This window comes from Theropithecus gelada, chromosome 11 (assembly GCF_003255815.1).
Source record: "Theropithecus gelada isolate Dixy chromosome 11, Tgel_1.0, whole genome shotgun sequence".
NCBI classification, from domain to species: Eukaryota; Metazoa; Chordata; class Mammalia; order Primates; family Cercopithecidae; genus Theropithecus; species Theropithecus gelada.
This window is the reverse complement of record NC_037679.1, coordinates 41,558,763-41,583,228: the sequence shown is the minus strand read 5'-3', so window position 1 is coordinate 41,583,228 and position 24,466 is coordinate 41,558,763. Positions and strand designations below refer to the sequence as shown.

At 33.1% G+C, this 24,466-nt stretch overlaps 1 protein-coding gene across 1 annotated transcript in view; it reads right to left on the bottom strand.

Moving 5' to 3' along the window:
- The window catches only part of METTL25 (methyltransferase like 25), a 97,675-nt gene that overhangs the window by 51,019 nt on the left and 22,190 nt on the right, over positions 1–24,466 (bottom strand). Inside the window, exons 4-5 of the mRNA XM_025402841.1 lie at positions 20,063–20,662; positions 16,731–16,878 (exon numbers count right to left, since the gene is read on the bottom strand). Coding sequence (XP_025258626.1) covers positions 16,731–16,878; positions 20,063–20,662 — 748 coding nt within the window. The remainder of the gene's footprint in view (positions 1–16,730; positions 16,879–20,062; positions 20,663–24,466) is intronic.

Sequence of the window (24,466 nt, the reverse complement as noted above, 5' to 3'; positions counted from 1 at the left end):
TCTTCCCCTTACTATACTCTTTCTCTAGGATATCTTATCTATACCACAATACACAACAATAATTCTTGTATTAGTTTTCTCAGGCTGCAGTAACAAATTAACCACAAACTGGGTGGCTTAAGACAACAGAAATTTATTCTCCACAAATCTGGATGCCACGAGTCCGAAATCAAGCTGTTGGCTAGGCCACAGACCCTCTGAAGGCTCTGGGAAAGAATACTTCATTGTTTCTTCCATTACCAGTTTCTGGTGATTATTAGTAATCCTTGTCATTTTCTACCTGTCTACGTGGCAGTTTTTTGTGTCTCTCTGTGTGCACTCTCCTAGGATTTAGGGCCCACCCGATCCAGTATGATGACTCCATCTTAACCAATTAAATTTGCAAAGACCCAGTTTTCAAATAAGGTCATATTCTGAAGTTCTTCATGAACATGACTTTTTGGGAGACATTAATCAACCCACTACCATTCCTAAATTATATCTGGAATCCTATACTCTTCTGTGAGATCTAGTTTTGAATTATCAATATCCTAACCACCATTTCCAAATGGATATTTCATTGGCACCTTAAAATCAACATGTCTAAAATTAAACTAACTTCAAAATACAAATCTAGATCTTATGAAGTTTCAGAATTTAATAACTGGCACTAATATTTATTCATTTACACAAGTCAAAACATTCAGGAAACATCTTTGACACTTTCTCATTCAGTTTGTTTTAGAAATTCCTATTTATTTATCTCCTAAATTTTCCTCAAATCTAAAAATTCTTTATTTCCACCATCCTAAACTACCCGGACTGGTACAACAGTCTCTTGATTGGTGTGCCAGTATCCACTCTTGCTCCCTTTTATTCCAATCTCAATTCCGCAACCATGATGATCTTTTAAAATTTAAACCTCATCAGGGATGGGCATGGTGGCTCATGCCTTTAATTCCAGCACTTTGGGAGGCCAAGGTGGGCGGATCACCTGAGGTCAGGAGTTCGAGACCAGCCTGGACAACATGGCGAAACCCCGTCTCTACTAAAAATCCAAAAATTAGCCAGGCATGGTGATGGCTGCCTGTAATCCCAGCTACTTGGGAGGCTGAGGCAGGAGAATCGCTCGAACCTGGGAGGCGGAGGTTTTACTGAGCCAAGATTGCACCACTGCACTCCAGCCTGGGCAACAGAATGAGACTCCATCTCAAAAAAAAAAATCAAACCTCACCAGTTCACTTTCCTGTTTAACAAATCCTTCTTCTCCTTAAAAAAATCCCTTTTCTCCTTTTAATATTAAGACCTCAATCCTTAGTATGACTGACAAAATCCTACATGATCTGCTTGTGCCTAGTTTGCTAGCTTCATTTCACACTTAATTTGCTGTTTCAACTTTTTACAATTTGGATTTTTAATCTTATATATATTTATTGAGTACTTAACATGCTTAACATGGGCCAGTCACTCAATTAATGGCTAAAAATTCTTTAGTTTCAATGAACAATTCATACCTGATATGTATTTTTCCCCTCCCTTTCTTTTCTTAAAACGGCTTTATTGAGGTATGGTTGACATATAAAAAGCTGTAGATATGTAATGTATACAACTTTTTGTGTTCAGAAATAAGTCAACACCTGTAAAGCCATCAAGCCATCATCATTAGCAATGCCAAAAACGTATTCATTACCTTTAAAAGTTGTCTCCTTCCTGTTTTTTTCTCCATTTGTAGTAAAGGAACTTAATATAAGACATACCCTTTTAGCAATTTTTTAGTATACAATACAGTACCGTGAATCATAGGCCCTATATTATACATACAAAATATCTCCAAATTTTATTTTATATAATCAAAACTTTGTATGCTTTGATCAATACTTCCCTGTTTCTCTCCCACCCAGCCCCTTCTCTTGCTTCTGTGTTCGACTGGTTTAGATTTCACATACAAGTGAGATCATGCAGTATTTTCCTCTGCCTGGCTTAATTCACTTAAGATAATTTTCTACAGGTCCGTCCATATTGTAGAAAACGGCAGGACTTGCTTCTTTTTAAAGGCTAATATTCCATTGTATGTGTGTACCACATTTTCTTTATCCATTTATTCATTAATGGAGATGAAATTATTCCATATCTTAGGTTACTGTGAATAATGCTGTCATACATACAGGAGTACAGATATCTCTTTGAGATCCCGATTTCAATTCCTTTAGATACATACTCAAAAGTCAGAATGCTGAATCAAATGGTAATTCTACTTTTAATTTTCTGAGGAACTTCTATATCATTTTCCACGGCAATTGCACCAATTTACATTCCTTCCAACAATGTAACAGGGTTCCCTTTATATCCTTGTCAAGACTTGTTGTCCTGTGGGGTTTTCTGTTATAACAGTCATTTTAACAGGTATGAGGTGATATTTCATTGTGGTTTTAATTTGCCTTTCCCTGATGATCAGTAATGTTGACCACTTTTCCATATACTTGTTAACTGTCTGTACATCTTCTTTAAAGCAGTGTTGAACGTATGGGGTTCTGGGTGGCCAGCCACATTGTTCAGTATCATAGCAAAAGAACTTTAAAAGCAGCTTCTTATGGACAAGATACTTCATGACTTCATATACAGCATTGATGAAATCAATCCAGAAAAAAGATTCTTGTCCAGACCTCCACGTTGTACAACTGAAAAGGAGCCAACCGATGTTTATCTTTTCCCTTTAACACCCAGGAGTTAGTAGTTTTAGAGATAAGGACATTTCTGATGATAAACTTGATTGAATTTGCACAAAACAGTAGACTTAGCCTATCGCTTCCTGCCTTCAATCCTGGTGCTTGCTTCTCTTCCTTATTAATAAGTCTTCTTTGCAGCAGTTATTTTTATCCAGAATGGGGCATTTTTATCTGCATTGAAAATTTATTCAGGAAGATACCCTTACATTCCAATAATTTTCTTAATGGCATCTGGGAACTTGTCTGCTGCCTCTTGATCAGCATCTGCTGCTTCTCCTATTATCTTGACAATTTGTTTTAAGCCAAATCTCTTTCTAAAATAATCACACCAACCTTGTTGACATTACATTCTCCAGCTTTAAATCTTTTACTGAGGTAGATTTAGATCCTTTTGCTTTAACTTGTCATAAAATGACTTCACTTTTTCTCAAATCAAATTAATGTTTATAGATAGGCTTTTCTTTTCGCAATCATGTACCCACATAAAACTGCATTTTCAAAAATCTTGCACAAGAAGTGTTTAACCATCTCTTCCAAAGTTCCCCTCTGATCTGCGCTATCCATCTTCCATCTGGATTCCAGCAATAGTTCCCTAAGAAATTTCCCTGCTTTTTGTCACAACACTGTTTTAGCCATGCTGGTCTTTGTTCTTTCTTGAAAGGGCCAACAGGTTCCTGTCTTAGGGTATTTTACTTGCTGCTCCCTCTGTCTGGAACACTATGTCTCCAAGATAGCTGCACGGCTTGCTCCCTCATCCTTCAACTGTCTGCTCAACGTCATCTTAACAACAAAGCTTCTCCTGGCTACCCTATATAAAACAGCATGCCTCCAAACTGACATTACTTTATTTTTCTCCATAGTATTTATCACCATCTGATGTACTAGTTATCTATCTGCTTGTTGCTCTGCAGTCTCTACCTACTAGGAGGTAAATGACATGGGTGCAGGGACTTTTTTTCCACTTCTCATTCAAAAGTATCTGGCATGTTGTAGACACTCAATAAATATTTTTGAAAGAATATATAAATGTATGAATGAATGAAAAGGATTCAGTTTGAATCCTTTTGTTAGAAAAGAGGTATTTGTACATGTACACATTTGTATATGTACATGCATAGCAAGAAATATGTGAAGGGAGTGTCACATGTGATGCCAAACAAACTTTTACTTTTTAACATATATGTTTGCATACTTTCAAACTCGTTTTATAATGTGAATATATTTATTACTTATGTTGAAAGGTAAATATAGAAATAAATGTTGTTTAATATTTTGAGTTCATTCATAGTTCAAACTCCTTTATTAAAGCTTCCTTTTTGTGTGTCACATGCATCTATGTCACTTTTATAATGTTTTGAAACAATAAAAGTAAAATTTAGGTTGATAGGCATCTTACAATCTCCCACAAAACATAGTTTTTTTATTAGAAAAAAAAAAAGGTCAAGTATTTGTCATTTACCAGCCATTTTACCTTGATTTTAAACTTAAGTCTCTGTTCCATGTTATTCTGACATGTTATTCTGACTGACAAAGACTCCTTAGGTTTCCTGAAAAATATCCTTCAAGGGTATCTGAAGAATTGCCATGTAGATTGACACATTCTCAAGTAAAGATGACTTCTCAGTTTAGTTGCAAGTTTAGAAACTCATTTCCCACCTTAGAATTTTATAGTTTTATAATTAGCATCAGTTATAGGAGAATTCTATAAAATTTTCTTGATTTTCATTTCAGGTTTTAAATAAGGCCAAGTATATATGATATTCAAAATATTGCCTAAGGATAAAAGGTGTATTAAACATTATATTGAACTATCAAGATTTGTGAAGTACTTACATGTTACTGGTTTCTAAAATATATTAAAACTAAGAGGATAGGCCTGGCATAGTGCTCACACCTGTAATCCCAACATTTTGGGAGGCAGAGGTGGGCAGAGTGCTTGAATCCATGAGTTCAAGACCAGCATAAGCAACATGGTGAAACCCTGTCTTTATGACAACAAACAAACAAACAAAAACAAAAACAAAAAAGTCAAGAATTGGCCAGGTGTGGTGTCACGCACCAGTAGTCCCAACTAGTTGGGAAGCTGGGGAGGGAGGATTGCCTGAACCCAGGTCGAGGCTACTGTGTGCCATGATCATGATACCGCACTCCAGTCTGGACAACAGAGTGAGACCCTATCTCAAACAACAAAACAACAACAGCAACAACAAAAACAAACCCTAAATGATAAATATAATTAATTATTTAAACCAGACCTAGTCTTCGGCATTAATAAAATAATGAAGAATAACTTAAAATAGTATAACCATAAGAATAATAATATAGAAGGCAATTCAAAAGCAGGCAAGTTCTAGAAATTGCTCTGCTCTTAAATGATCAGAAAAAATGTGGGTGTAAAAAGTAACTTAAAAAGATAATGTTTATGTGCAGTTGTCAACAATGATTCAAGTTGTAAAGGAGATACTTAAAGATTCTAGAATTCAAGACATTTAAAGAAAATCACAGCACAATGATTATATGTTCATGGCAATTAACTAATTCATTCCATAAATATGGACTGAGCCCCTATGGTTCCTTTCTTTCGGCCTTCACCAGACTGTACCTTCAATTTAAATCACTGAGATATAGACTTTATGTATGAAGTTTTGTTTCCCAGAAAATACAAATGGAGAGAGTTGGTAATAGTAAAATGGTAACGATTACAATAAAATGATTAAATTTATTATCTCTGATTTGTTTCCTACTGGGCCATGCCGAGTGTGAGGGTTAATTTCATGTGTCAACTTGATTGAGCCATGGGATGCCCAGATATCTGGTTAAACATTATTTCTGGATGGCCCATGAGGGAGTTTTGGGAAGAAATGAGTGTTTGAATTGGTGGTCCGAATAAAGCAGACTGCCCTCCCTAATATGGGTGGGTATCATCAAACCCATTGAGAGTCTGAGTAGGGCAAAAAGTTAGGGAAAGGCTGAATTCTCTCCCTCACTACCTCACTGCACAAGCTGAGACACCTGTTTTCTCTTGCTTTTGGACTGGGACTTACACCATCGGCATTCCTCATTCTCAGGAGTTTATAGTCTCACATAGGAATGTACACCACTGGCTTTCCTGGGTCTCCAGCCTGTAGAGAGCATATCGTGGAACTTGTCAGCCTCCATAATTGTGTCAGCCCATTCTTAATAAATCTAATTACATGTGTGTGTATGAGTGCCCTGCCTAATACACCAGGTATACATAACCTGATTTACAATATCCTTTTTTTCTACTTCTCATCTCCACTGTTAATTCCATTATATGATCAATGTACCAGTATTTCACTTATCCTTTGGTTAAAAATGCAGGCTGGAAATGTAATCTCAAGGTATATGTACATAAAGTGTGATGTATATAAAAAAGAAAATAAACACCCAGTTTTAAAAGACATGTATATTACTTTAAAGGCATCATATCTGCATTAAAACATTTATTATTAATGAATCAGTCCAGATACAACTGTCCTGGTATTTTTATGCATGACTATACAATGGCAAAACCCAGGTGCTGAGAGAAAACATTGTGCTGGTTTGGCAAACACTGTGATAGCAGCTTCCCAGTGGAGTTTCTCATTGTGTATGGCAGGTTCCCTCTGCTATAAAACTCTATACTTGATAAAATAATTTATAATGAGACATATATGGAACACCTCAGATAATTTTTATACTAATATTACAGATGATGTTGTAACTTCATACCAATAAAAATTTCACACATTGTGTCAGATGGTGATAATGAAGAAAATTTAGACAACTTTCTGGTAATTTATTTACCCCAGGAAAAAGAAATGAGAACATTACAGCAAAATATTTTTCAAGGTTATTTGCTCTATAGCATCAAAATCTAGATTCATATATAAAATGAGGAGATTGTAATCTAGTTTTTGTAAAACCTGTTTTATATTAATTTGACTGTCAACTCTCTGACAAGAATTTCTGTCAACTTTGCTTTCATATTACTTTATATACAAAGTATAAACTCTTCCACTTTACTACTTCTTTTAAGTGGACATACGCAATTTCTATTTTGGATTTAAACACTTTCTTGGCTTTTTTTACTTACCATGAACACAAGGAGAACTTTTTTATGCTGAATAAATCCAATCTGCCTGAGCTTCAAAAACCACTTTCTATTAATCACAAAAAATAACGAGGTGCAAATTAAAGAAAGAAATAAGCAAAATATATTAAAGTTCCATTTCTAACTACTTATAGGCAGCAAGAAGATGCCCCATGGCAAAAATAAAATCAGTGCCAGTATTCTAGAAAACATACAGCTGACGGAAGATCATATACAGCTGTCAGAGTGAGGTAATTGTGCACAGAATGCCAAGTACATCTAGAAATCTCTGTATTCATCCCATATTAATTGGCAAGAATGTTTCTGAGACATAGGTCCAGCTGAACAGTGAGGAGTAATGTGATATTGTAACAAAAGCTTATAAACAGCTGAATCTACAAGGCTGGTAGTAAAGTCTACTCATCTGCTATATGGTTGCAAAGAACAATACCTACACTAGTCACACCAGAAACTTAATTCAAGCTGAGATAGATCCTGATAGTTCCTCACTGAATTACTGAACAAACTAATACACTATTAATATCAATATAGTTAAGAAAATAAATATATATACATTTGCTATAAATTATTGCTAGTTTTACTTCTTAAAACCCAAACATATAAAACTGGGAGAAACAACATTTATGGCCATTATTATACAGGTATAAATGTAAAAGTAAAATTTTCAAAAATGTCTTATTATCATCCAAATGCAGACTAGTAGCAGGAAAGTATTTATTTATGCAAATCCAATATAATTAAGAAAAAAAGATACTAAAAATAAATGTCTTGATAAATACAAATAATGTTAAATTTAAATAATATGCATGTTTTGGACAGCTACATTCAAGTAATAGAATGATATCATTAGAGCCAGAAGGGACAGATCGTCTAATTTAACCCCTCTGTTGCTTCACTAATTTACAGATGATCCACAAAAGCTAACTGATTCATCCAGGTCACAATATTAGAGAGACAGAGGAGAATGCTAGTCAGTCAAGGCATGTTTTCTTCTATGCAGTGTTTCTGCACTCCCTTGGACATCTAGAAATCACTCTCTCTATGCTTGGCATGTAACTTATACGTAACTCTAATACAGTACCTATCAAACTATATTACAATTGTCTTATCGGTAAAAAAAAACCCTATTTATTACATTAGATATTACTTTAAAATGTTTCATTTAGATATCCTCGGTATCTAGCAAAGTGGGCAGTGGATGCATACTTAGTTTGCTGAATATCTCCTAAATTTCAGCATATTCTATGTTGAATATTTATTGATATTTATGGCCCAATGTTGTTGTTACTAAATTGGCTCTTATGTTCTCATAATTTCAAAGTCTTCATTTTAGTTTCATGGTTTAAATTAGGAGTTGCTAAAAAAAGATCCATGCCTTAATCTCCGGATTTTTGACAAAATACTAATGATTTATAGGAAGGCCAAAAGAGAGTAATTGAAAAGAATTAATTTAAAATATAATTATTCTGGAGATGTCTCATCAAATACCTTTGTTTCTTCTTTAGGTTTGACCAGTGCTGAATCAGCGCTTTTTTTTTTTAACCATTTATAATTTTATTTCATAAGTTATTCCTTTATTGACTGCTTGCTATATACCCCATTTTATGGCAAATGCTAGGAATGAAAGAAAAACATTAAAGAAACATGTTCCACCTTTGCCCCAAAACTTGGTTCCTCCTTAGCGTTTCCTATCATACACGTCGTTCTGTCACTCACTCAGCTGCTCAAAACAGAAACCTGATAATGATCCTTGATAATCCCTTTTCCTTTATCTCCTTTAAACAATCTTAAATGCTTCTTGAATTTTTCAAATTTACTCTCTTCCTACTACTGGTACCCTTATTTTTGTTCCCACCTTTGTGGTTTCAAATCATGAAATTATTAAAGCTCAAGTTTGCTATGGCACACAAATACCCTCAGGAACTTCAGTGTTTCCATTATCTTTGAGGACTTCAGCACTCTTCTTATATTGACTGGATATATATTTCCATCATTTCAATGCTTCTAGGAAAAATCAATTGTATTCAGGATTTTTAGTTGAATATAATAGGAGGGTCAGCCAAGATATCTAGCCACATGTATCTTAGGATTCAGTTGGGATTTTCTAAGATTTTAGCTCATATTTAATAGATTTTAATCTGTTGAAATTTCAAGAGCCTGAATTTAAGAAGTAGTTCCCTAAAAGGATTTGAATTTGCTTATGCATGAGATAGACTGAAGACTGCTTTGTCTCAGTCAAGGGTGTGGCTTAGTATGGATATTTCAGGATCAGCTTCCCCATTAGTTGGGGACCATTATTAGTCTTTAGATGTCAATGAGACCAGCATTTATCTCAGAACAACACTATCTATCACTTTATGGCTCATAGTTCCCTCCTTTGGTCTCAACTCCTCTTCCTCCCTCTGCCCATTCTCTCCTTTTAAACATTTTGTTTGTAATTTTTCTTGATCCATAGAGATTTCCCTTATTTTTTGTGGACTCAGCAATGCCTAAAAAAATACATGTTCTAATTTAGCCAGTATCTAGCTGAACTGTAGCAGGAGGAACCCTCAGAAAAATCTCATCTCTCACACTGCTGGAAATGGAAGTCAAATTCATGCTGTTTTGAAAAGAGAAATGACGCTTTATTCCTCAATATCCTCCAAACTTCCAGCATTAAAAGCCCACAGCAGTAAACAGCCTTGTTTAAGAAAATACATATTGTATGAGACAGAAAATATTATCAGATCTTTACTGAAAAGACAGCAATTGTTTGCACTGTTGCAATGATAGGATTAATTCATTGCCATTAACGGGACTAAGACATTAGTCATACATTTCTCTATGATATAATACATGATTTAGTGCTGATATTAACTGGTTAATGTTATGTTAGCAGTTTTAGTATCATATATAGAATATTTGAGAAATCTGGAAATGTAAGATAAGCTTATTTAAACAGTATGTTATATATTCAAACAATGTGCTCAATACGTTTTTCTTCAACCTCTAGAAACCTTTTCAGATGAAGTACCTCTAAATTTAAAGCAAAGGAACAATTTTTAAACCTCAACAACAGTAAAGATAATTATCTACATATGTAGATATGTAGCCTCCTCCCTCACAATTCCTAGAGATGACACAACTTGAGAAACAGTCTATACTAGGATAGGTATCATGCACCTTTGACAAATTTGTTTGATACAGAAATGGCAGCATCAGATTAAAAGACACCATTAAAAGATGATTTGTGACCCGCTACTGTTTTTTTTTTTTTTTTTTAAAGTAAATGGAGGAATCTATGGGAGAATCACCTCATTAACCCATATCATATTAAGGCTGGGGGTAAACATGAAGCTAAGCCTGCAGGCTTTCGAGGGTTACACTACTGATATTTGACTGTGCAAATGTGGAGTGCACTAACAATACTAGAAGACGCCCTGGTACTAGGCTGGGAGGAGGCAGGGAAGGAGCAGATCAGTCACAGATTTGTGCCCTGGAAAGGGTTGCTCCCAGTAGCAACTGATGATTCCTTAACAAAATCATAGTTCAGTTAACAAAGAAGAAAAAATGTGTAGCTCTGAATTGGTAACTAGTAGTGCTTCCTCTGTTTGTATCTTTATCAGGAAAACAACCAAGTTATCTTGATATTTACCCAAAAAAGTTCTCTCTACAACTTCTAGAAGAAGAACTAATGTAAACACTTCAAATTAATTATTATAATAATCAATATTCAAAATACTGAAACATTAGTCAAGCTTGACCAAACAGATACTCTATAAAGGACTGCAATAAAAATGTTTCTGGTATTTCTTATTCTCCTAGGGATGACTGGCTTATAATGTAAAAATATTTAAAAGTAGTTTTAAAACATATGGTATAAATTCAGTATTCACAATGGCTCATACAGCTTTGTGGTATTTTTGAAAACTGACATTCATGACAAACTACCTCTATGGTCTACCACATTGTATTGGGTAAACACACTCATGGAAAACACATATTGTTTACATAGTAAATATCATCATAAAAAGTAGCAATGTACATACCAGAATTTTCTACTGTATTATATTAGACTATTAATAACTCAAATTTACATCCCAAAGGGCAACACTGCCCCAATTCAAACTTAAAAACAGCTGTGCAAATAAAATGAGGGTGAAGGTGTGTAAAATATTAAAAGAAGGACACATGACATATTTAACCATTCAGAGATGTAACTCCATGGAACCCAGTGCTTGATATATTACAGGAAATATGCTAACTTTGTGCACATAAACCCCTTTCTCTGTAAGTCAGATATTTTAGCATAATGATCAAACTATATAGTGGTAGATTTGTATTTTAGTATGGAATAGTAGGACTCCATAGTATATATTGTATAAACAAAATAAGGCTATGTCCGTATTCCATCTATCAAAACAGTATCTGCTAAATAGCCCAGAACAAACTCTGTCATTGTCTGCCTTCATACACACACACACACACAGAGTCACATCTGTTCATTGATAAAGGTAAGCTATCAAAAATCTAGGGATACCCATAATAATTATCCCAAACATACTTTGCTTGTTCTAGATTTTTCTCCTTGAATTTGTCTAGCTTCTAACCACTTAACTTCATTCCCTATTTATGACCCAGTTTCCTGCCCTCTTGCATCTGTGTTTGTTTTCCCCAGGTTTTTACTCTGAGCTCTATACTTCAAGGATTTTGTTTTGGTCTAGTTACTTCAGCTCTCTGCATTTTGGACTTTGATACACACTCCTAGGCCCTTTTGAATTTAACCTGTCATATGAATTTGCAAACTGGCACTTGACTAGGACCCATCTAAGTCTCTGCATAGAAGAACAATAACTATACATAATATTGAACATATATCTGTAAGTCATCCTGTAGAATTCTTCATGTCTTCTTATATAATCATAATACATACCTTGTTTTCAACCATGCTGTCCATCAGAATTACCTATAGAACTTCTTAATCATAGTTATATTCAAGTCCTATGCCTAGAGATTATTATTCAGATGTTAAGAGGCAGGTCTAGGCATCTATACACTAAAAGTGTCAAATTCGACTCAGCAAGGCAGCTAGAATTGAGAAATACTGTTATAAAAATTTCATGGGATGGTTCACATCTTCTCTGTTTTACTACAGCAAAGATACAGTGAGAAAAATGGAGATGGAGTGTTGGAAAGAGAAAAGGGAGTATGTTACCTTTGCCATCTGGTTTTTGAGATGAGAAAGTGTTTCAGTCCAGGGCTAGGCAAAACTGTAATATAAACCAAGTTTACTTTCATTATTCCTATCACTTTTTTTTCCACATTTTTCTCTTATCTCTTGGCTTTCCAACTGTTTTCTTGACCTCCAAAGTATTTGAGGGTACTCACGTTGCATACATCCCCACCCATTTCATCATATCACTCAGTCCTGTTTCCTCCTGCTTATTCTTTGCTTTCCCGACAAGCAAAACTCCCAATCATCTATTCATTCAAGTATGCATCAGGAAATTAAGTAACATTAAGATATTACTATTAGCTTTCCCTACTGAAGCCTAGCATTGTTTGCCTTATCATATCAATGATTCTTGATGGGTAAGATATTTTTGACAGGAAGGCCTTTCCAGTTTACTATCCCTATAGAGTGGGAAATTCAGAGTTTATAGCTGCTGGTCACAGTTCTCACAAACCTTTCCAACACTTTTTCTTATTTAAATCCTGTGGCCTAAATGTCCTGCAAACCCACAGTGAACAACAGCAACTTCAGAAGAGAAGACAAAACTGCCTTTACCCAGGCAGGATACAAGACTAATGCTTGAGAATCTGTTACCTGAGAGGCTTCCATTTCTAGTGTGCAAAAATGTGGAGGTATTCTCTTCAACTAATTTTCTTAGAAAACTCAAAGATGATTTTATGAATGACCAAGTACTAAAGAAAGAAACTAAGAGATCAAGAAGAGATTTTGGGAAAATAGATTAGGGAGTAATCTTAAATGTGAAAGGAGGTCAATAAAAATCATGCCTTTTTACTGACTGAAATGGACATTAGGATTATTATTATAATTGCTTCTATGAAAGACATGAACAAGAATAAGACGTGGGAAAGACAATTACAATGAGAAAGAGTGACTATGAAGTCAAAGAGGAAAAAAAACTTGATTTTAAACATCTATCACTGCATGCCTTTGTTTATTCTGCCTGCAATACCCTTCTTACTTCCTTGTCTGATTAACTTCTACTGAATCTTTCAAGACACAGTGGGTGTCACTACACGGGAACATACCCTCAACCCCTCACAGACAGAGTTACATGCTACTCTGCTGTAAGATAACAGAGGTAATACAGTAGTTGTCTTATGGCAGCTATTATACTATTTTGAAACTAATGTTTGATGATAAAGAAAATAAAGATGAACACTAGTGCCATATTTTACGTTCTCTAAACTCTACATTGAACTGCTCAACAGTTCACTAAATTTTGGTTTATTAAAAGAAGAATACCACTGCCTTAAGCAAGTATTAACTATTTAGTACTGAATAAATAAAATACAATATATTAAATACCTTGCAAAATGAAAAAGACTAAAGCAACATTCTCTGTGCTGATATAGAAAGACTATCAAAAATACATTATGTGAAAAGAGGTGATGAACAGTTTATACATTTGTTTGCCCACAATATATAAGAATATAAAATGTGTATATGTAATTTTTTTTTTCTTTTCTGGAAAGATACATGAAAAAACAATATAGGTATGGGGACTTACTTTGTATTTTCTTTTCCTATGTAATTTTGAATTTTCTATTCTAAATGGTTTTTACAAAAAAAGAATGTTTTTAAAAAATTACTAATAAGGATTATCTGGTTCCTAGGATTGAGGGCTTTTTAAAGAAATTATTTAAGGGTGAAGATGATGTCTCATTTTTGTATCTCTAACCCTAAGCACAGAGTGGAACACAGTTGGCACTGATGATATTGAACTGAACTCTGCTTGTCATCTATTTTTCCTATCTCTTTCCATAACTATTGACTTTTTATGAGCCTCTCCCCCATTTCCCATTATTTTACATAAAGTACCAAGTACAGTGCCTTGAAAAATAGTAGTTGCTCAATAAATGTTTGTTCAGTGCAATCACATACTCTCTGAGGTGTGTAAAACTCAGCTGCCAAGGCAGGAAAGCAGTGATTTTTTTTTCTATTCCTAGTTACTTGATTTTAACACACATTACACAAACATTCATCTATTCAATCATGTTTGAGTGAATGTGCTTAGTACTGAAGATACAAAAGTGAATGGAATCTGTGCCTCTCAAGACTAATCAATCCACCAATTTTTTATTTGCAGGAAAGAAATGGCAATGACAATATGTGGATACACAATCTTGCTTCTGTCTTCCTTTAGGTTTTTCAAAGCCCTCTCTAACATGCCCTATTCAAATTCATTTTAGTTAGAATACATGACCAATGAATATTTGCTAACAGTTTAAAGCAACAATCTATTAGAAAAAGTACTGGAAAAACGATTTAAAATGGATGAGCAAGGAGTAACTAAATTTCTTTTTTCGATCCTGGCAAGTAACTTCTGCTACTTTTTTTAAGTACGAGATTGAAGAATCAAACATTAGATAAAAAAGGCACTAATGACACCTTCTGGTTACCAAAAAATAATCAAAGCCACCTAAATCTGAATCTATTTACGTATTTTACAAAAAGCAGACAAAAGAGAGATAAAATTGCTCACAATCCACGGCAACACAACAAATTTTAATTTAAATATGTTAGGAAAGACACTCTCCTAAACCAGCGGAATGAGCTCCGGGGATCACTCCGCAGAAAGAGTAAGGTGCAACTGTGCAGAAAAGAGTGTGAGAGAGAGTAGAGTATGCTGCCAAAAAAGACAGGATCCATCTTTGGTGGGAAAATCCTGAGACTTCACAGTACAGAGCTATGGCTGCTAAGGTCCGGACCAGAGATGAGAGTCTTAAAAAAGTACTGTGTGAAGAGCAGAGGGAGGCCCCTTGGAATGGGAAGGCATCCTTGGGGGCAATGATGATGAAGTGAAAGAAGGAAGCAGGCAACTGAAATTAAAGATCTTAAAATGTAGGGTAAGGATAGTGACTCTAATTTTTTTTTTTCTTTTTGAGATGGAGTTTTGCTCTTGTTGCCCAGGCTGTAGTGCAATGGCTCCATCTCGGCTCACTGCAACCTCTGACTCCTGGGTTAAAGAGATTCTCCTGCCTCAGCCTCCAGGGTAGCTGTGATTACAGGCACCCACCACCACGGCCAGCTGTTTTTATATTTTTAGTAGAAATGGAGTTTCACCATGTTGGCCAGGCCGGTCTTGAACTCCTGACCTCAAGTGGTCTGCCTGCCTCGGCCTCCCAAATTGCTGGGATTAGTGTCTCTAAATTTAATGACACACCAAGTGTCTACACCTGTCCCCAAATTGAGCCATTTATTAATTGAATTTCATTGTACCTACAGAACAGAAAACTCTTGAACTAACAACCAAATAATAAACCCCAAAAGTAAGCACTTACCTACATAAATCTTACCCTATTGCCAATTAAGGAAAATATTATACATATAATATTTAAAAAGCTGTAGAACTGTGATTGCATTAAAGGATTTTTTCATTTATTTCAGAAAAGATACATAAAAATTCTGTAACATAATGTAAATACATAGGCATATAGTTTAGTAGGAATAGTTTTTTTTTTTTCTATTTTTATTTTTTACCCTAATTTTTGGTCTTGAAAATTAGAAACAAATGAGTTGGTAATAATAGCCTGACAATCATATACTCTCCATCTAAATTAAACTAGTGCTAAATTTTTGCCAATTTGCTTTCTTTCATTCTATCTCTATATATTCATAATTTTACTATTTCATACTTTTCCTAAAATAAAAATTTCAAAACACTGACATAAAATAATTATAATTTGATTAACTCTATTTCATAAAATTTTTTGCCAATTCTAAACATGGCTTCTGTTTCACCTTGTCACATTTCAATAAAATTAAACAATTACAATGTTTACCTCCTGGGCATGACTAAATAAGAAATAATTAAAATACATTAATCTGGGTTTTAAAACGAAGAAAAGATCAACCAATACCATCTTAATGCGCACAAAAGTTGGTAACCTAAAAATTCCCGATCTAAAACTCTTAGCTAGGACACAGATAAAGATACCATCTAACTAACATAAAAACGAACTGCTAATATTAGTATACTAAATAGCCATCTAATCTGAACCAGCAGTTTTGAAATCATACCTTACAAAATCTTATGGAAAGATTTAACATGCAAAATGGAGCAAACAGAGGTATTTCAGGAGCTGCTCTGAATGAATACATGGGGTGCTTCAAATCTTGCAAACCTACTCCATACTTTGCTCATCAGGTACCTTCTAAGTACAAGTAGCATAGTTTGACTACTATTATTTTAATGCAATCACACAGTTTTAGAGTTTTCTAAAATTTTGGTATGTTGACTCTTCAAAACAGAGTAAAGAACTTTTTCTTTTTTAAATATCAGTATTCCTTCAGAAATGAAAAAGGCTTTGGAAACAAAAGCAAACTTTGAAATTCAATATTCATAACAAAATAACTCAGTTTTACTATCTCAGTAAATGTATACTTCACAAATATTTTGAAACAGAAGTTCTCTAAAATATGTATCACAAAAAATTTTCAAATATTTTCAAAGGCGTCAGCACTCATTAAGCCCATTTTATGACCAGATAAACTATAACAAATATACAGGTGGTGATGCATTAAATTTCAATAACACTGTAACACTAAAAGTGCAAGAAAGTCAGATGTTATCTTAAATGCTGATCTAAATCATGGTAATGATGAAAAAATGGGGAGAAATAGAAAACAGTCATTATGCTCAAATGAATACAAATTGTGATACATAGGGAACTTGTACCTTTATGCTGGTTTTCAAATTCTTCAGATAAGAGGTGGTAGCAACAACCCACACTGCAAACTCCCTTGATTTCAGACTTGGAGGTAAATATTCTCAAAGTATTTGGAGCCAGATCACCGCAAGTGTGTAGACCTACCATCAAACAATCCTTTAAAAACACAAGAAGAAAAATAAAATTTGGTAATTGAAAAGAGGGTTGTTTAAAATTTTTATTTATTTTATTTTTACATATGGGATCTTGCAATGTTGCCCAGGCTGTACTGTGGTGGCTATTCACAGGCATGAATATCACGTGCTACTGACTCAAATTACTGGCCTCAAATGATCCTCCTGCTTCAGCCTCCCAAGTAGCTGGGACTACAAGCACATTGTACTGCCCCCAGCATGAGGTGAAGATTTTAAATGTCCATTAAAATATGTAAATGTGTTAATAATTATCAAATTCTACCTAGAAAGTATTCCATGTTTTTATTTTCATAACTAATTATTTCTTTACAGGCAAAATAACTATGATCTCTTTTCACAACTTTTTTTTTCAGTGATTTTGCTTATTTACCTGTTTATATTTTCTCTCATTTTACAACTAATATTTGTTTAACAACTAGACAAAGCAAAAATTGGACTAATCAAATGTAACATCTAGACCAAATCTGTGCTTTGTTATATATTTATGTCACACTTTGACCATAATATTAATTTTCTAAATTATTTTCACTTCTCAGATTGCCCATCAAAACCTTATAAAATATTGTTACAAAAAATAAAGAACTGTTGTAAACTTGGTATTTCTACTTTCACAACAAAAAGCTTAGTTTATGTACCGCATCAAGTATGACAATATAAAATTTAATTAAAAATTTTTTTTCCAAATTTTATAACATATATTGTATTTAAAATTCTCCTATGAAATATTTATTCTAATTATCCAAAGCCTAATTTAAATGTATACACACACATACACAATGGGTACAAATGTATACATGCACAGAATCTTGTTCAATATAACAATCATTTTGAGGTTGAATTTACTAATAATACCTTTCTGTCTTTGACATGACTCATAAAAATTTAGTTAAAGTAGTACTAAAAAGATACTTGTACAGAAAAAAAATTTTATACAGAAAACCTGCACCCTATTAGAATCACATACTTATACCATTTGGAACTAAAAAATTTCTAATATTAACCTCTCAGTTTTCCAGATGACACTCTTAAACCCTGATAATGTAAAGGTCATGTTTTAGTGTAAATCTGTGAATATAGATATATTAATTTCTAGTTTTTTTAAATTAAAGCATCATGTCTCTCAAAGTGTTCTCTAAAGTTATTACTCATCAACTAATTTTAGTTGGTACTTTACAATACCAACTGAAATTTATTTTAAAGCTGTAAATTAATTAAAGATACATGTGTTTACTTAAGGGATGTTAAAGAAAGAGTTATTAATGAACTATTTACATAAGCTGTAGTACAGTCATTAAGAGCACAGTCTTGGGAAACAGTCTGTTTAAATTCAAGTTCTATCACAGTGTGATTTGGAAAGCATTCAGTTTCCTCAACTGTAAGATGGAGATAATAACAGTTCTTCATCTCAATGGGTTCTTTCAAAACTTAAGTAAACTAATCCCTGTAAATGACTTAGTACACTACCATATAATAAAATTCAGAAAACATCGTCCATTTTTATCATTACAATTTAAATTACAAATTCAAAATAACATAAGCATTGTGTCTCAAGTACATTTTTATAACTATCGTCAGCATATAATTGTTTCACTAAAATTTTAAAAAATTATTTCACTGAAATGTTATTTTAGCCTATGTCCTAGACATAAAAGAGAGCTGTAATCAAACTTACTAAAGAAAAAAATTATGCCTGTAAGTCGTTTTGAGCTGATAGAACACTCAGTTTCTTCAGGCAATATCCATTTCAAAGCAAAGTTTTTAGAAGATTATACAGCTACTCTGCTTTTCTTGATGATTAGTTTAGATAGGTTTTATTTAGAGATTATGACGTCATCAGTAAAATTAATTCAGACAAGAAAGATTTATCACTAATTAAGGGTAGAGTAACAAAGCTACAAATTTCTCTCTTTAAGCTTAATTTAGCTCTCACTAAAGAAAATACAAGAACATTTAACCTCATTCTTTATTGTATTTATCATACAGGATTAGTTAATATTAGCAAGTAGCAGCTAGGAGACAAAAATATGCAATCACCGTATTATCCTACTAGTAAAATATTTAAGTATTGTGAGAGGGTGAGGAGAATAGAGGGTGGTAGTTAATTATGTTATTAAATTGTGATTTGCTACAGGATCCAAGAACATTCTTCCTGTATATCTTATTTTAGATGGTTCTTACAAGAGTTTGTATATAGTTTTCATTATATATTTTCAGAAAGATTTTGAGAAAATTAGGTGACAAAATGTACTAGAAATTTACATTTTTTAAGTTAAACCAAAGTAATTGGGATTGTTTAACCCTAAGAGAAAGTCTAAAATAGCTTAATTACTAATTTCATGTATAAGAAAAAGAATTAATGAAGGTACACTAGATTTCCTTAAATCCAAAAATATCTGGGAAAAAGAAAAATGTCCCATTTAAAAAACAGTAAAACAATGGTCAGCTATCAAACAAGGATTTAAATTCATAAAGAACTCTAGTATCTTTTAGTTACACATTTCTTTGGGGAAAAATTTCTATAAAAAAAAAATTACAAGGGTAATACAACTCCAAAAGCTACCTTTTTTTTTTTTTTTTTTTTTCTTTTTGGAGACAGTGAGTTAGGCCAAACGATTTCTAGAATCTCCTCTATAATACTGTTTTAACATGCAACATTGCCTTTGTTTAAGATCTGCTGTCTTTCAATTACACAAATTGACATACTCGTAATTTAGAAAAAGTTCAAGCTTTGAAGAACACTTGGAAGCTACTGTTGCTCAAGGAAATTCCATATTGGCAAGTGCAACATTGAACATTACTTTGTTCTAGATGCCCCTTTACTTCAAATTTAAGTTAAAATTTAATTACTTGTTTAGAATTTTAACAATTCCTAAACGGCACAATGAGAACTTAGTTTACTTACTAGTTTTGGGCTAGGACTTCTATTTGATTTAAGAGGTTCGAAATGAGTGGAGGATACTCTATTCTGAATAGGCTCATGGCAGATTTTGATGGGTGTGGGAATAACGAAAGCCTACTTATGCTTTTATTTTCTTGGTCTGTTAGATTAATGTGATCAAGTAAGATATGTATGTTAAGTAAGCTACTATTAAAATTGAATACAATGTTTTTGTACATCAAATTAAATAATTCAAAAGTAAAGTCACCTCCAAATCTTTAATAATGTCATGGAGTTCTGAATCAGCAGTGATAAAAGAGGTTAAAGGTGAATATACATTTGATTCACTTGACTTTGATGTCATTTTTCTTCTCTCTTTATTGGCTTCAGATGTTTCTCTGTTGGGTATTTGCTGTGAAGAAGTAGGCTCTACGGCATTAATAGGCAAAAGGTTTATAAGAGAAAAGGAATTTTCAAAACACAAATTTTCTTCTTGATGTGGTTGAGAATGAAGGGTTTGCATTTGGTTTCTGATATTAGACATTACAGAGCCAGAAAAATGAGGCAAAATATCTGAGGTAGACATCTTTTCTTGATTTGTAAGACTGCTGTTAAACACTTCCTCAATATCAGCTTTATTTTTAACTTCTTTTTGCACTTTCCTTTCTTTTGCCATTTTTAATGCTAGTCCATTGACATCTAATCTTGACTGAGCATGACAGAGTTTCCAATGTTTCTTAAGTTTTCTGTTTCTCTCCTCAGCTCCATGAGTATTAGTATTTGAGGAATCAATTCCATAAACTTTAAAGCCATACTTCAAGGACAAAAAGGAGCTTAGATAGCCTTTACCGGAACCCAAGTCAATCACCTAAAGTTAGAAAAAAAGAATAAATTAAAGAATTTTAGGCAAACGGTAATAGAAATGATTTTAGATTTTTTAAACAAATGAGTTATGTAACTTAAATATTACTTTAAATTTTATTTGTTTTATTCCTATGAAAAACCAACCACTCATCATTTTTATTCAACATTTTACTGGAGGTTATAGCTAGTATTGTCAAGGAAAAGAAGCAAAAGAAATAAATAATATAAGGGAAAAAATAAAACTATCTTTTTTAATACATAGATGACATAATCATGTCTGCAGAATATCTTAAAGAATATACAAAAAGCTAACAGAATAGTAAGTGAATTTAGCAATGTGTCAGGGCACAAAGTCAATAGAATTAACAATGAATCATCAGAACATATATAATATTGTAGCAAAAAACAATTAGGAGTCAAGCTTGGTGGCTCAAACCTATAATCCCAGCACTTAGGGAGGCTGAGGAAGGATGACTGCTTGAGGCCAAGCATTTGAGACTGCCCTGGCCAATATAGCAAGATCCTGTCTCTATAAAAAAAATAATAAAAACTAGGAAGTAAAATTTTAAAACAATTAAAATAGTATAAAAATAGAATATATAGGAAAAAATTTAACAAAGGATGTACAAAACCTATACACTGAAAACTATAAAACATTGCATAAAAATCTAAAAAATTGATATAAAGAGATATACCATGTTCATGAAATGGCAGACTCAGTACTAAGATGGCAATTTTTTCTTCACATTTCAACACAATCCTGATTAAAATTCTAGCTAAGCTTTGTAAAGAAATTGATAAGTAGATACTATAATTTATAAAGTAAGGCAAAAATGCCTAGAATAATGAAAACAATTTTGAAAAAGAATAAGGTTGAAGAATTTTACTAATTCAAAAATATAAAACTAAATCAGTGTAGTATAGCTACAGCTGGTATAAAATTAGACACACAAATCAATGGAAAAATGGAAAGAAACAGCTGATATACAAATAGAAATATAAATCAATGAGAAAAACACAGTACAGAAATAGATCCACACTTATATGATCAACTGATTTTTGACAAAGTACCCAAGATAATTTAATGAAGAAGATAGGTTTTCCAACAAATGGTGCTGGTATAACTGGATGTTGATATAAAAAAAAGAAACAAAATTTGCCTGCTATAAACCAAACACAAAAGCTAATTAAAGGTAGATCACAGATCTAAATATAATTGAAAAAAATGTCATCTTATGGAATAAAGCATGAGAAAAATTGTGACATTTGGATAGGCAAACATTTATTATGTAGGACATAAAAATCAGGAATAACAGAAGAATTTTAAAAATGGACTTTATTAATATGAAAACTTCTATTCAAAAAGATAAAAATGAAAAGAAATACTTGCAAAACCTTCATCTGAGAAAGGACATATCTAGAATAAAGAACTCTTACAACTCAGTAAGAAGACAAGCAACCCAGTTAGAAAACAGGCAAAATATTCAAACGTACACTTCACAAAACAAGATATACACATTGCCAATGTGAAAAGATGACTAGTATCACTAGAGAAATACAAACAACCACCGCAGTGAGATACACGCAGATGTAAAATGGTATGGCCACTTTCGAAAATATTGAGTTTACCATAAAGTTAAATATACACTTTACATATGACCCATCCATCTCACTCCGATTTATCCAAGAGAAATGAAAACATGTCCACACAAAGGCTTATATGTGAATATTCAGAGAAGTCTTACTCACAGAATGAAAAAAACAGAAACAACTCAAATGTCCATCAACTGGTAAATAAAAAAAAAAAAAAAGCATATCTGGACTATAGCATATGGCATACTACTCAGCAATAAAATGGAACAAGGCATTAATACACAAAAAGATATCAATAGCTCTCAAATGCTATGTGCTGAGTGGAAGAACTGAAATGAAAAGTCTACATACTATGATTCCATTTGTACAATGTTCTAGAAAAGTCAAGATTAAAAGTAGATCAGTGATTCTCTGAGAATGAAAGAGAAAATATCCTACAAAAGCACACAAGAAAAGTTTTTAGGAGGATAGGAATATTCTTAATTATGCTAGTGGTTACATTAACTGTTACAATTACCAAAATTTATCAAAGCTAGAGTTGGTGAATATCTAAATTACAAATTCAATAAAACAAAAATAAGAATAAAAAGTTACAAACATTATTATTGCCATGCCATTTCATAAAATAAATGGAGAATTATAGAAATACTACCATAACAAATCATTACCTACTCTTATACATATCTTTAATTCCTAAAGTCAATGAAATCCTGACATAAGTACGAGTCACTTAAGGAAACATTCCTATACTTACAGTAATGCATATCCTTAATTAAATCCTCAAAATGTTTCAAGGTCTTACAATGAGACCAGTTCATAGGAAAAATTCTAGTAAATAATGTCTCATAAATACAAAATAAACTTAGTAATAATTCCCTATACTTCCATTTTATGTTATTATTCTAGGATAGGTATTGCAGGGAAACATAGAAGAATTATATACAGTCATGCATCACCTAATGATGGGAATATGTTCTGAGAAATATATTAAAAAATTCTGTTGTTGTGCAAACATCTTTGAGTGTACTTATGCAAACCTACATGGTACAGCCTACTATACAACTAGCCTAAAAACCTGTATAGCATATTACTGTACTGAATACATAACAAAATAAGTACTTGTGTATCTAAGCATATAAAAGGTACAATAAAAATACAATATTATATGTTATGGCACTACCATCTTATATGTGGTCTGTTGTTGACTGAAATGTCCTTATGCAGCATACAGCATATCACTGTACTGAATACATAACAAAATAAGTACTTGTGTATCTAAGCATATAAAAGGTACAATAAAAATACAGTGTTATATGTTATGGTACTACCATCTTATATGTGGTCTGTTGTTGACTGAAATGTCCTTATGCAGCATACAACTGTAAATTCTTGACTTTGAGAAACTACAGTCTAACTGCAGATACCATATCATACTCTTGCAAGGGCTATATAGTAGAAACTCTATTATTTAATTAGTTTTGTCTTCAAACTATCTGATCAGAATAGGAAAATCCCCGCCATCCTCATCTCCTGCCCCTTCCCCACAACAGACTTCCCTGCTAGATCATATGCCATACATCATAGGTTTGAAGACAGAGTAGTCTCTAGTCCAGTATCTGGTGGGAGGGATCTTCTGAATCTCCCAACATTGTTTAGGACACTTTCCCATAGAAACATTGTTACAGGTAGTGGTTAAATCTTGTAATAACATTGGTATGGTACTACACTTTAGATAGAAAAGATACATTTTGGTGACAGACCTAGAGATCTACCTACCATTCCAACTAATGACTCTCAAATTTGTAACTCTAGTTTGGAATTCTTCCATTAACTGATACTCATATATCTAACAGCAAACTTAACATTTTCATTTCAATAGATGCTTAATAAGCAACTAAAATTTAATATGCTTGAAACTGAGCTTTTGATATTCTTTTTAAACCTGCCCCTCCTAAAATTTTCTCCATCACAGTAAGTGATATCTACATACCTCCAGGTAGAGAACAGGACTCCTTCTGTCTCGCATAAGCTACATCTGAACTGTGAGCAAATTCATGATCTCATCACTTACCAGAGCTACTTCATACCAACTCCATCCTGAGTCTGATTAACTGCAATGGCTTTCTCAGTGATCTCTCTGCTCTCACCTTTCCCCTATCACTGCATTTTCAACAGAGAAAAACAAAGTCCAATCATATCACTACTCTTAGCAAAT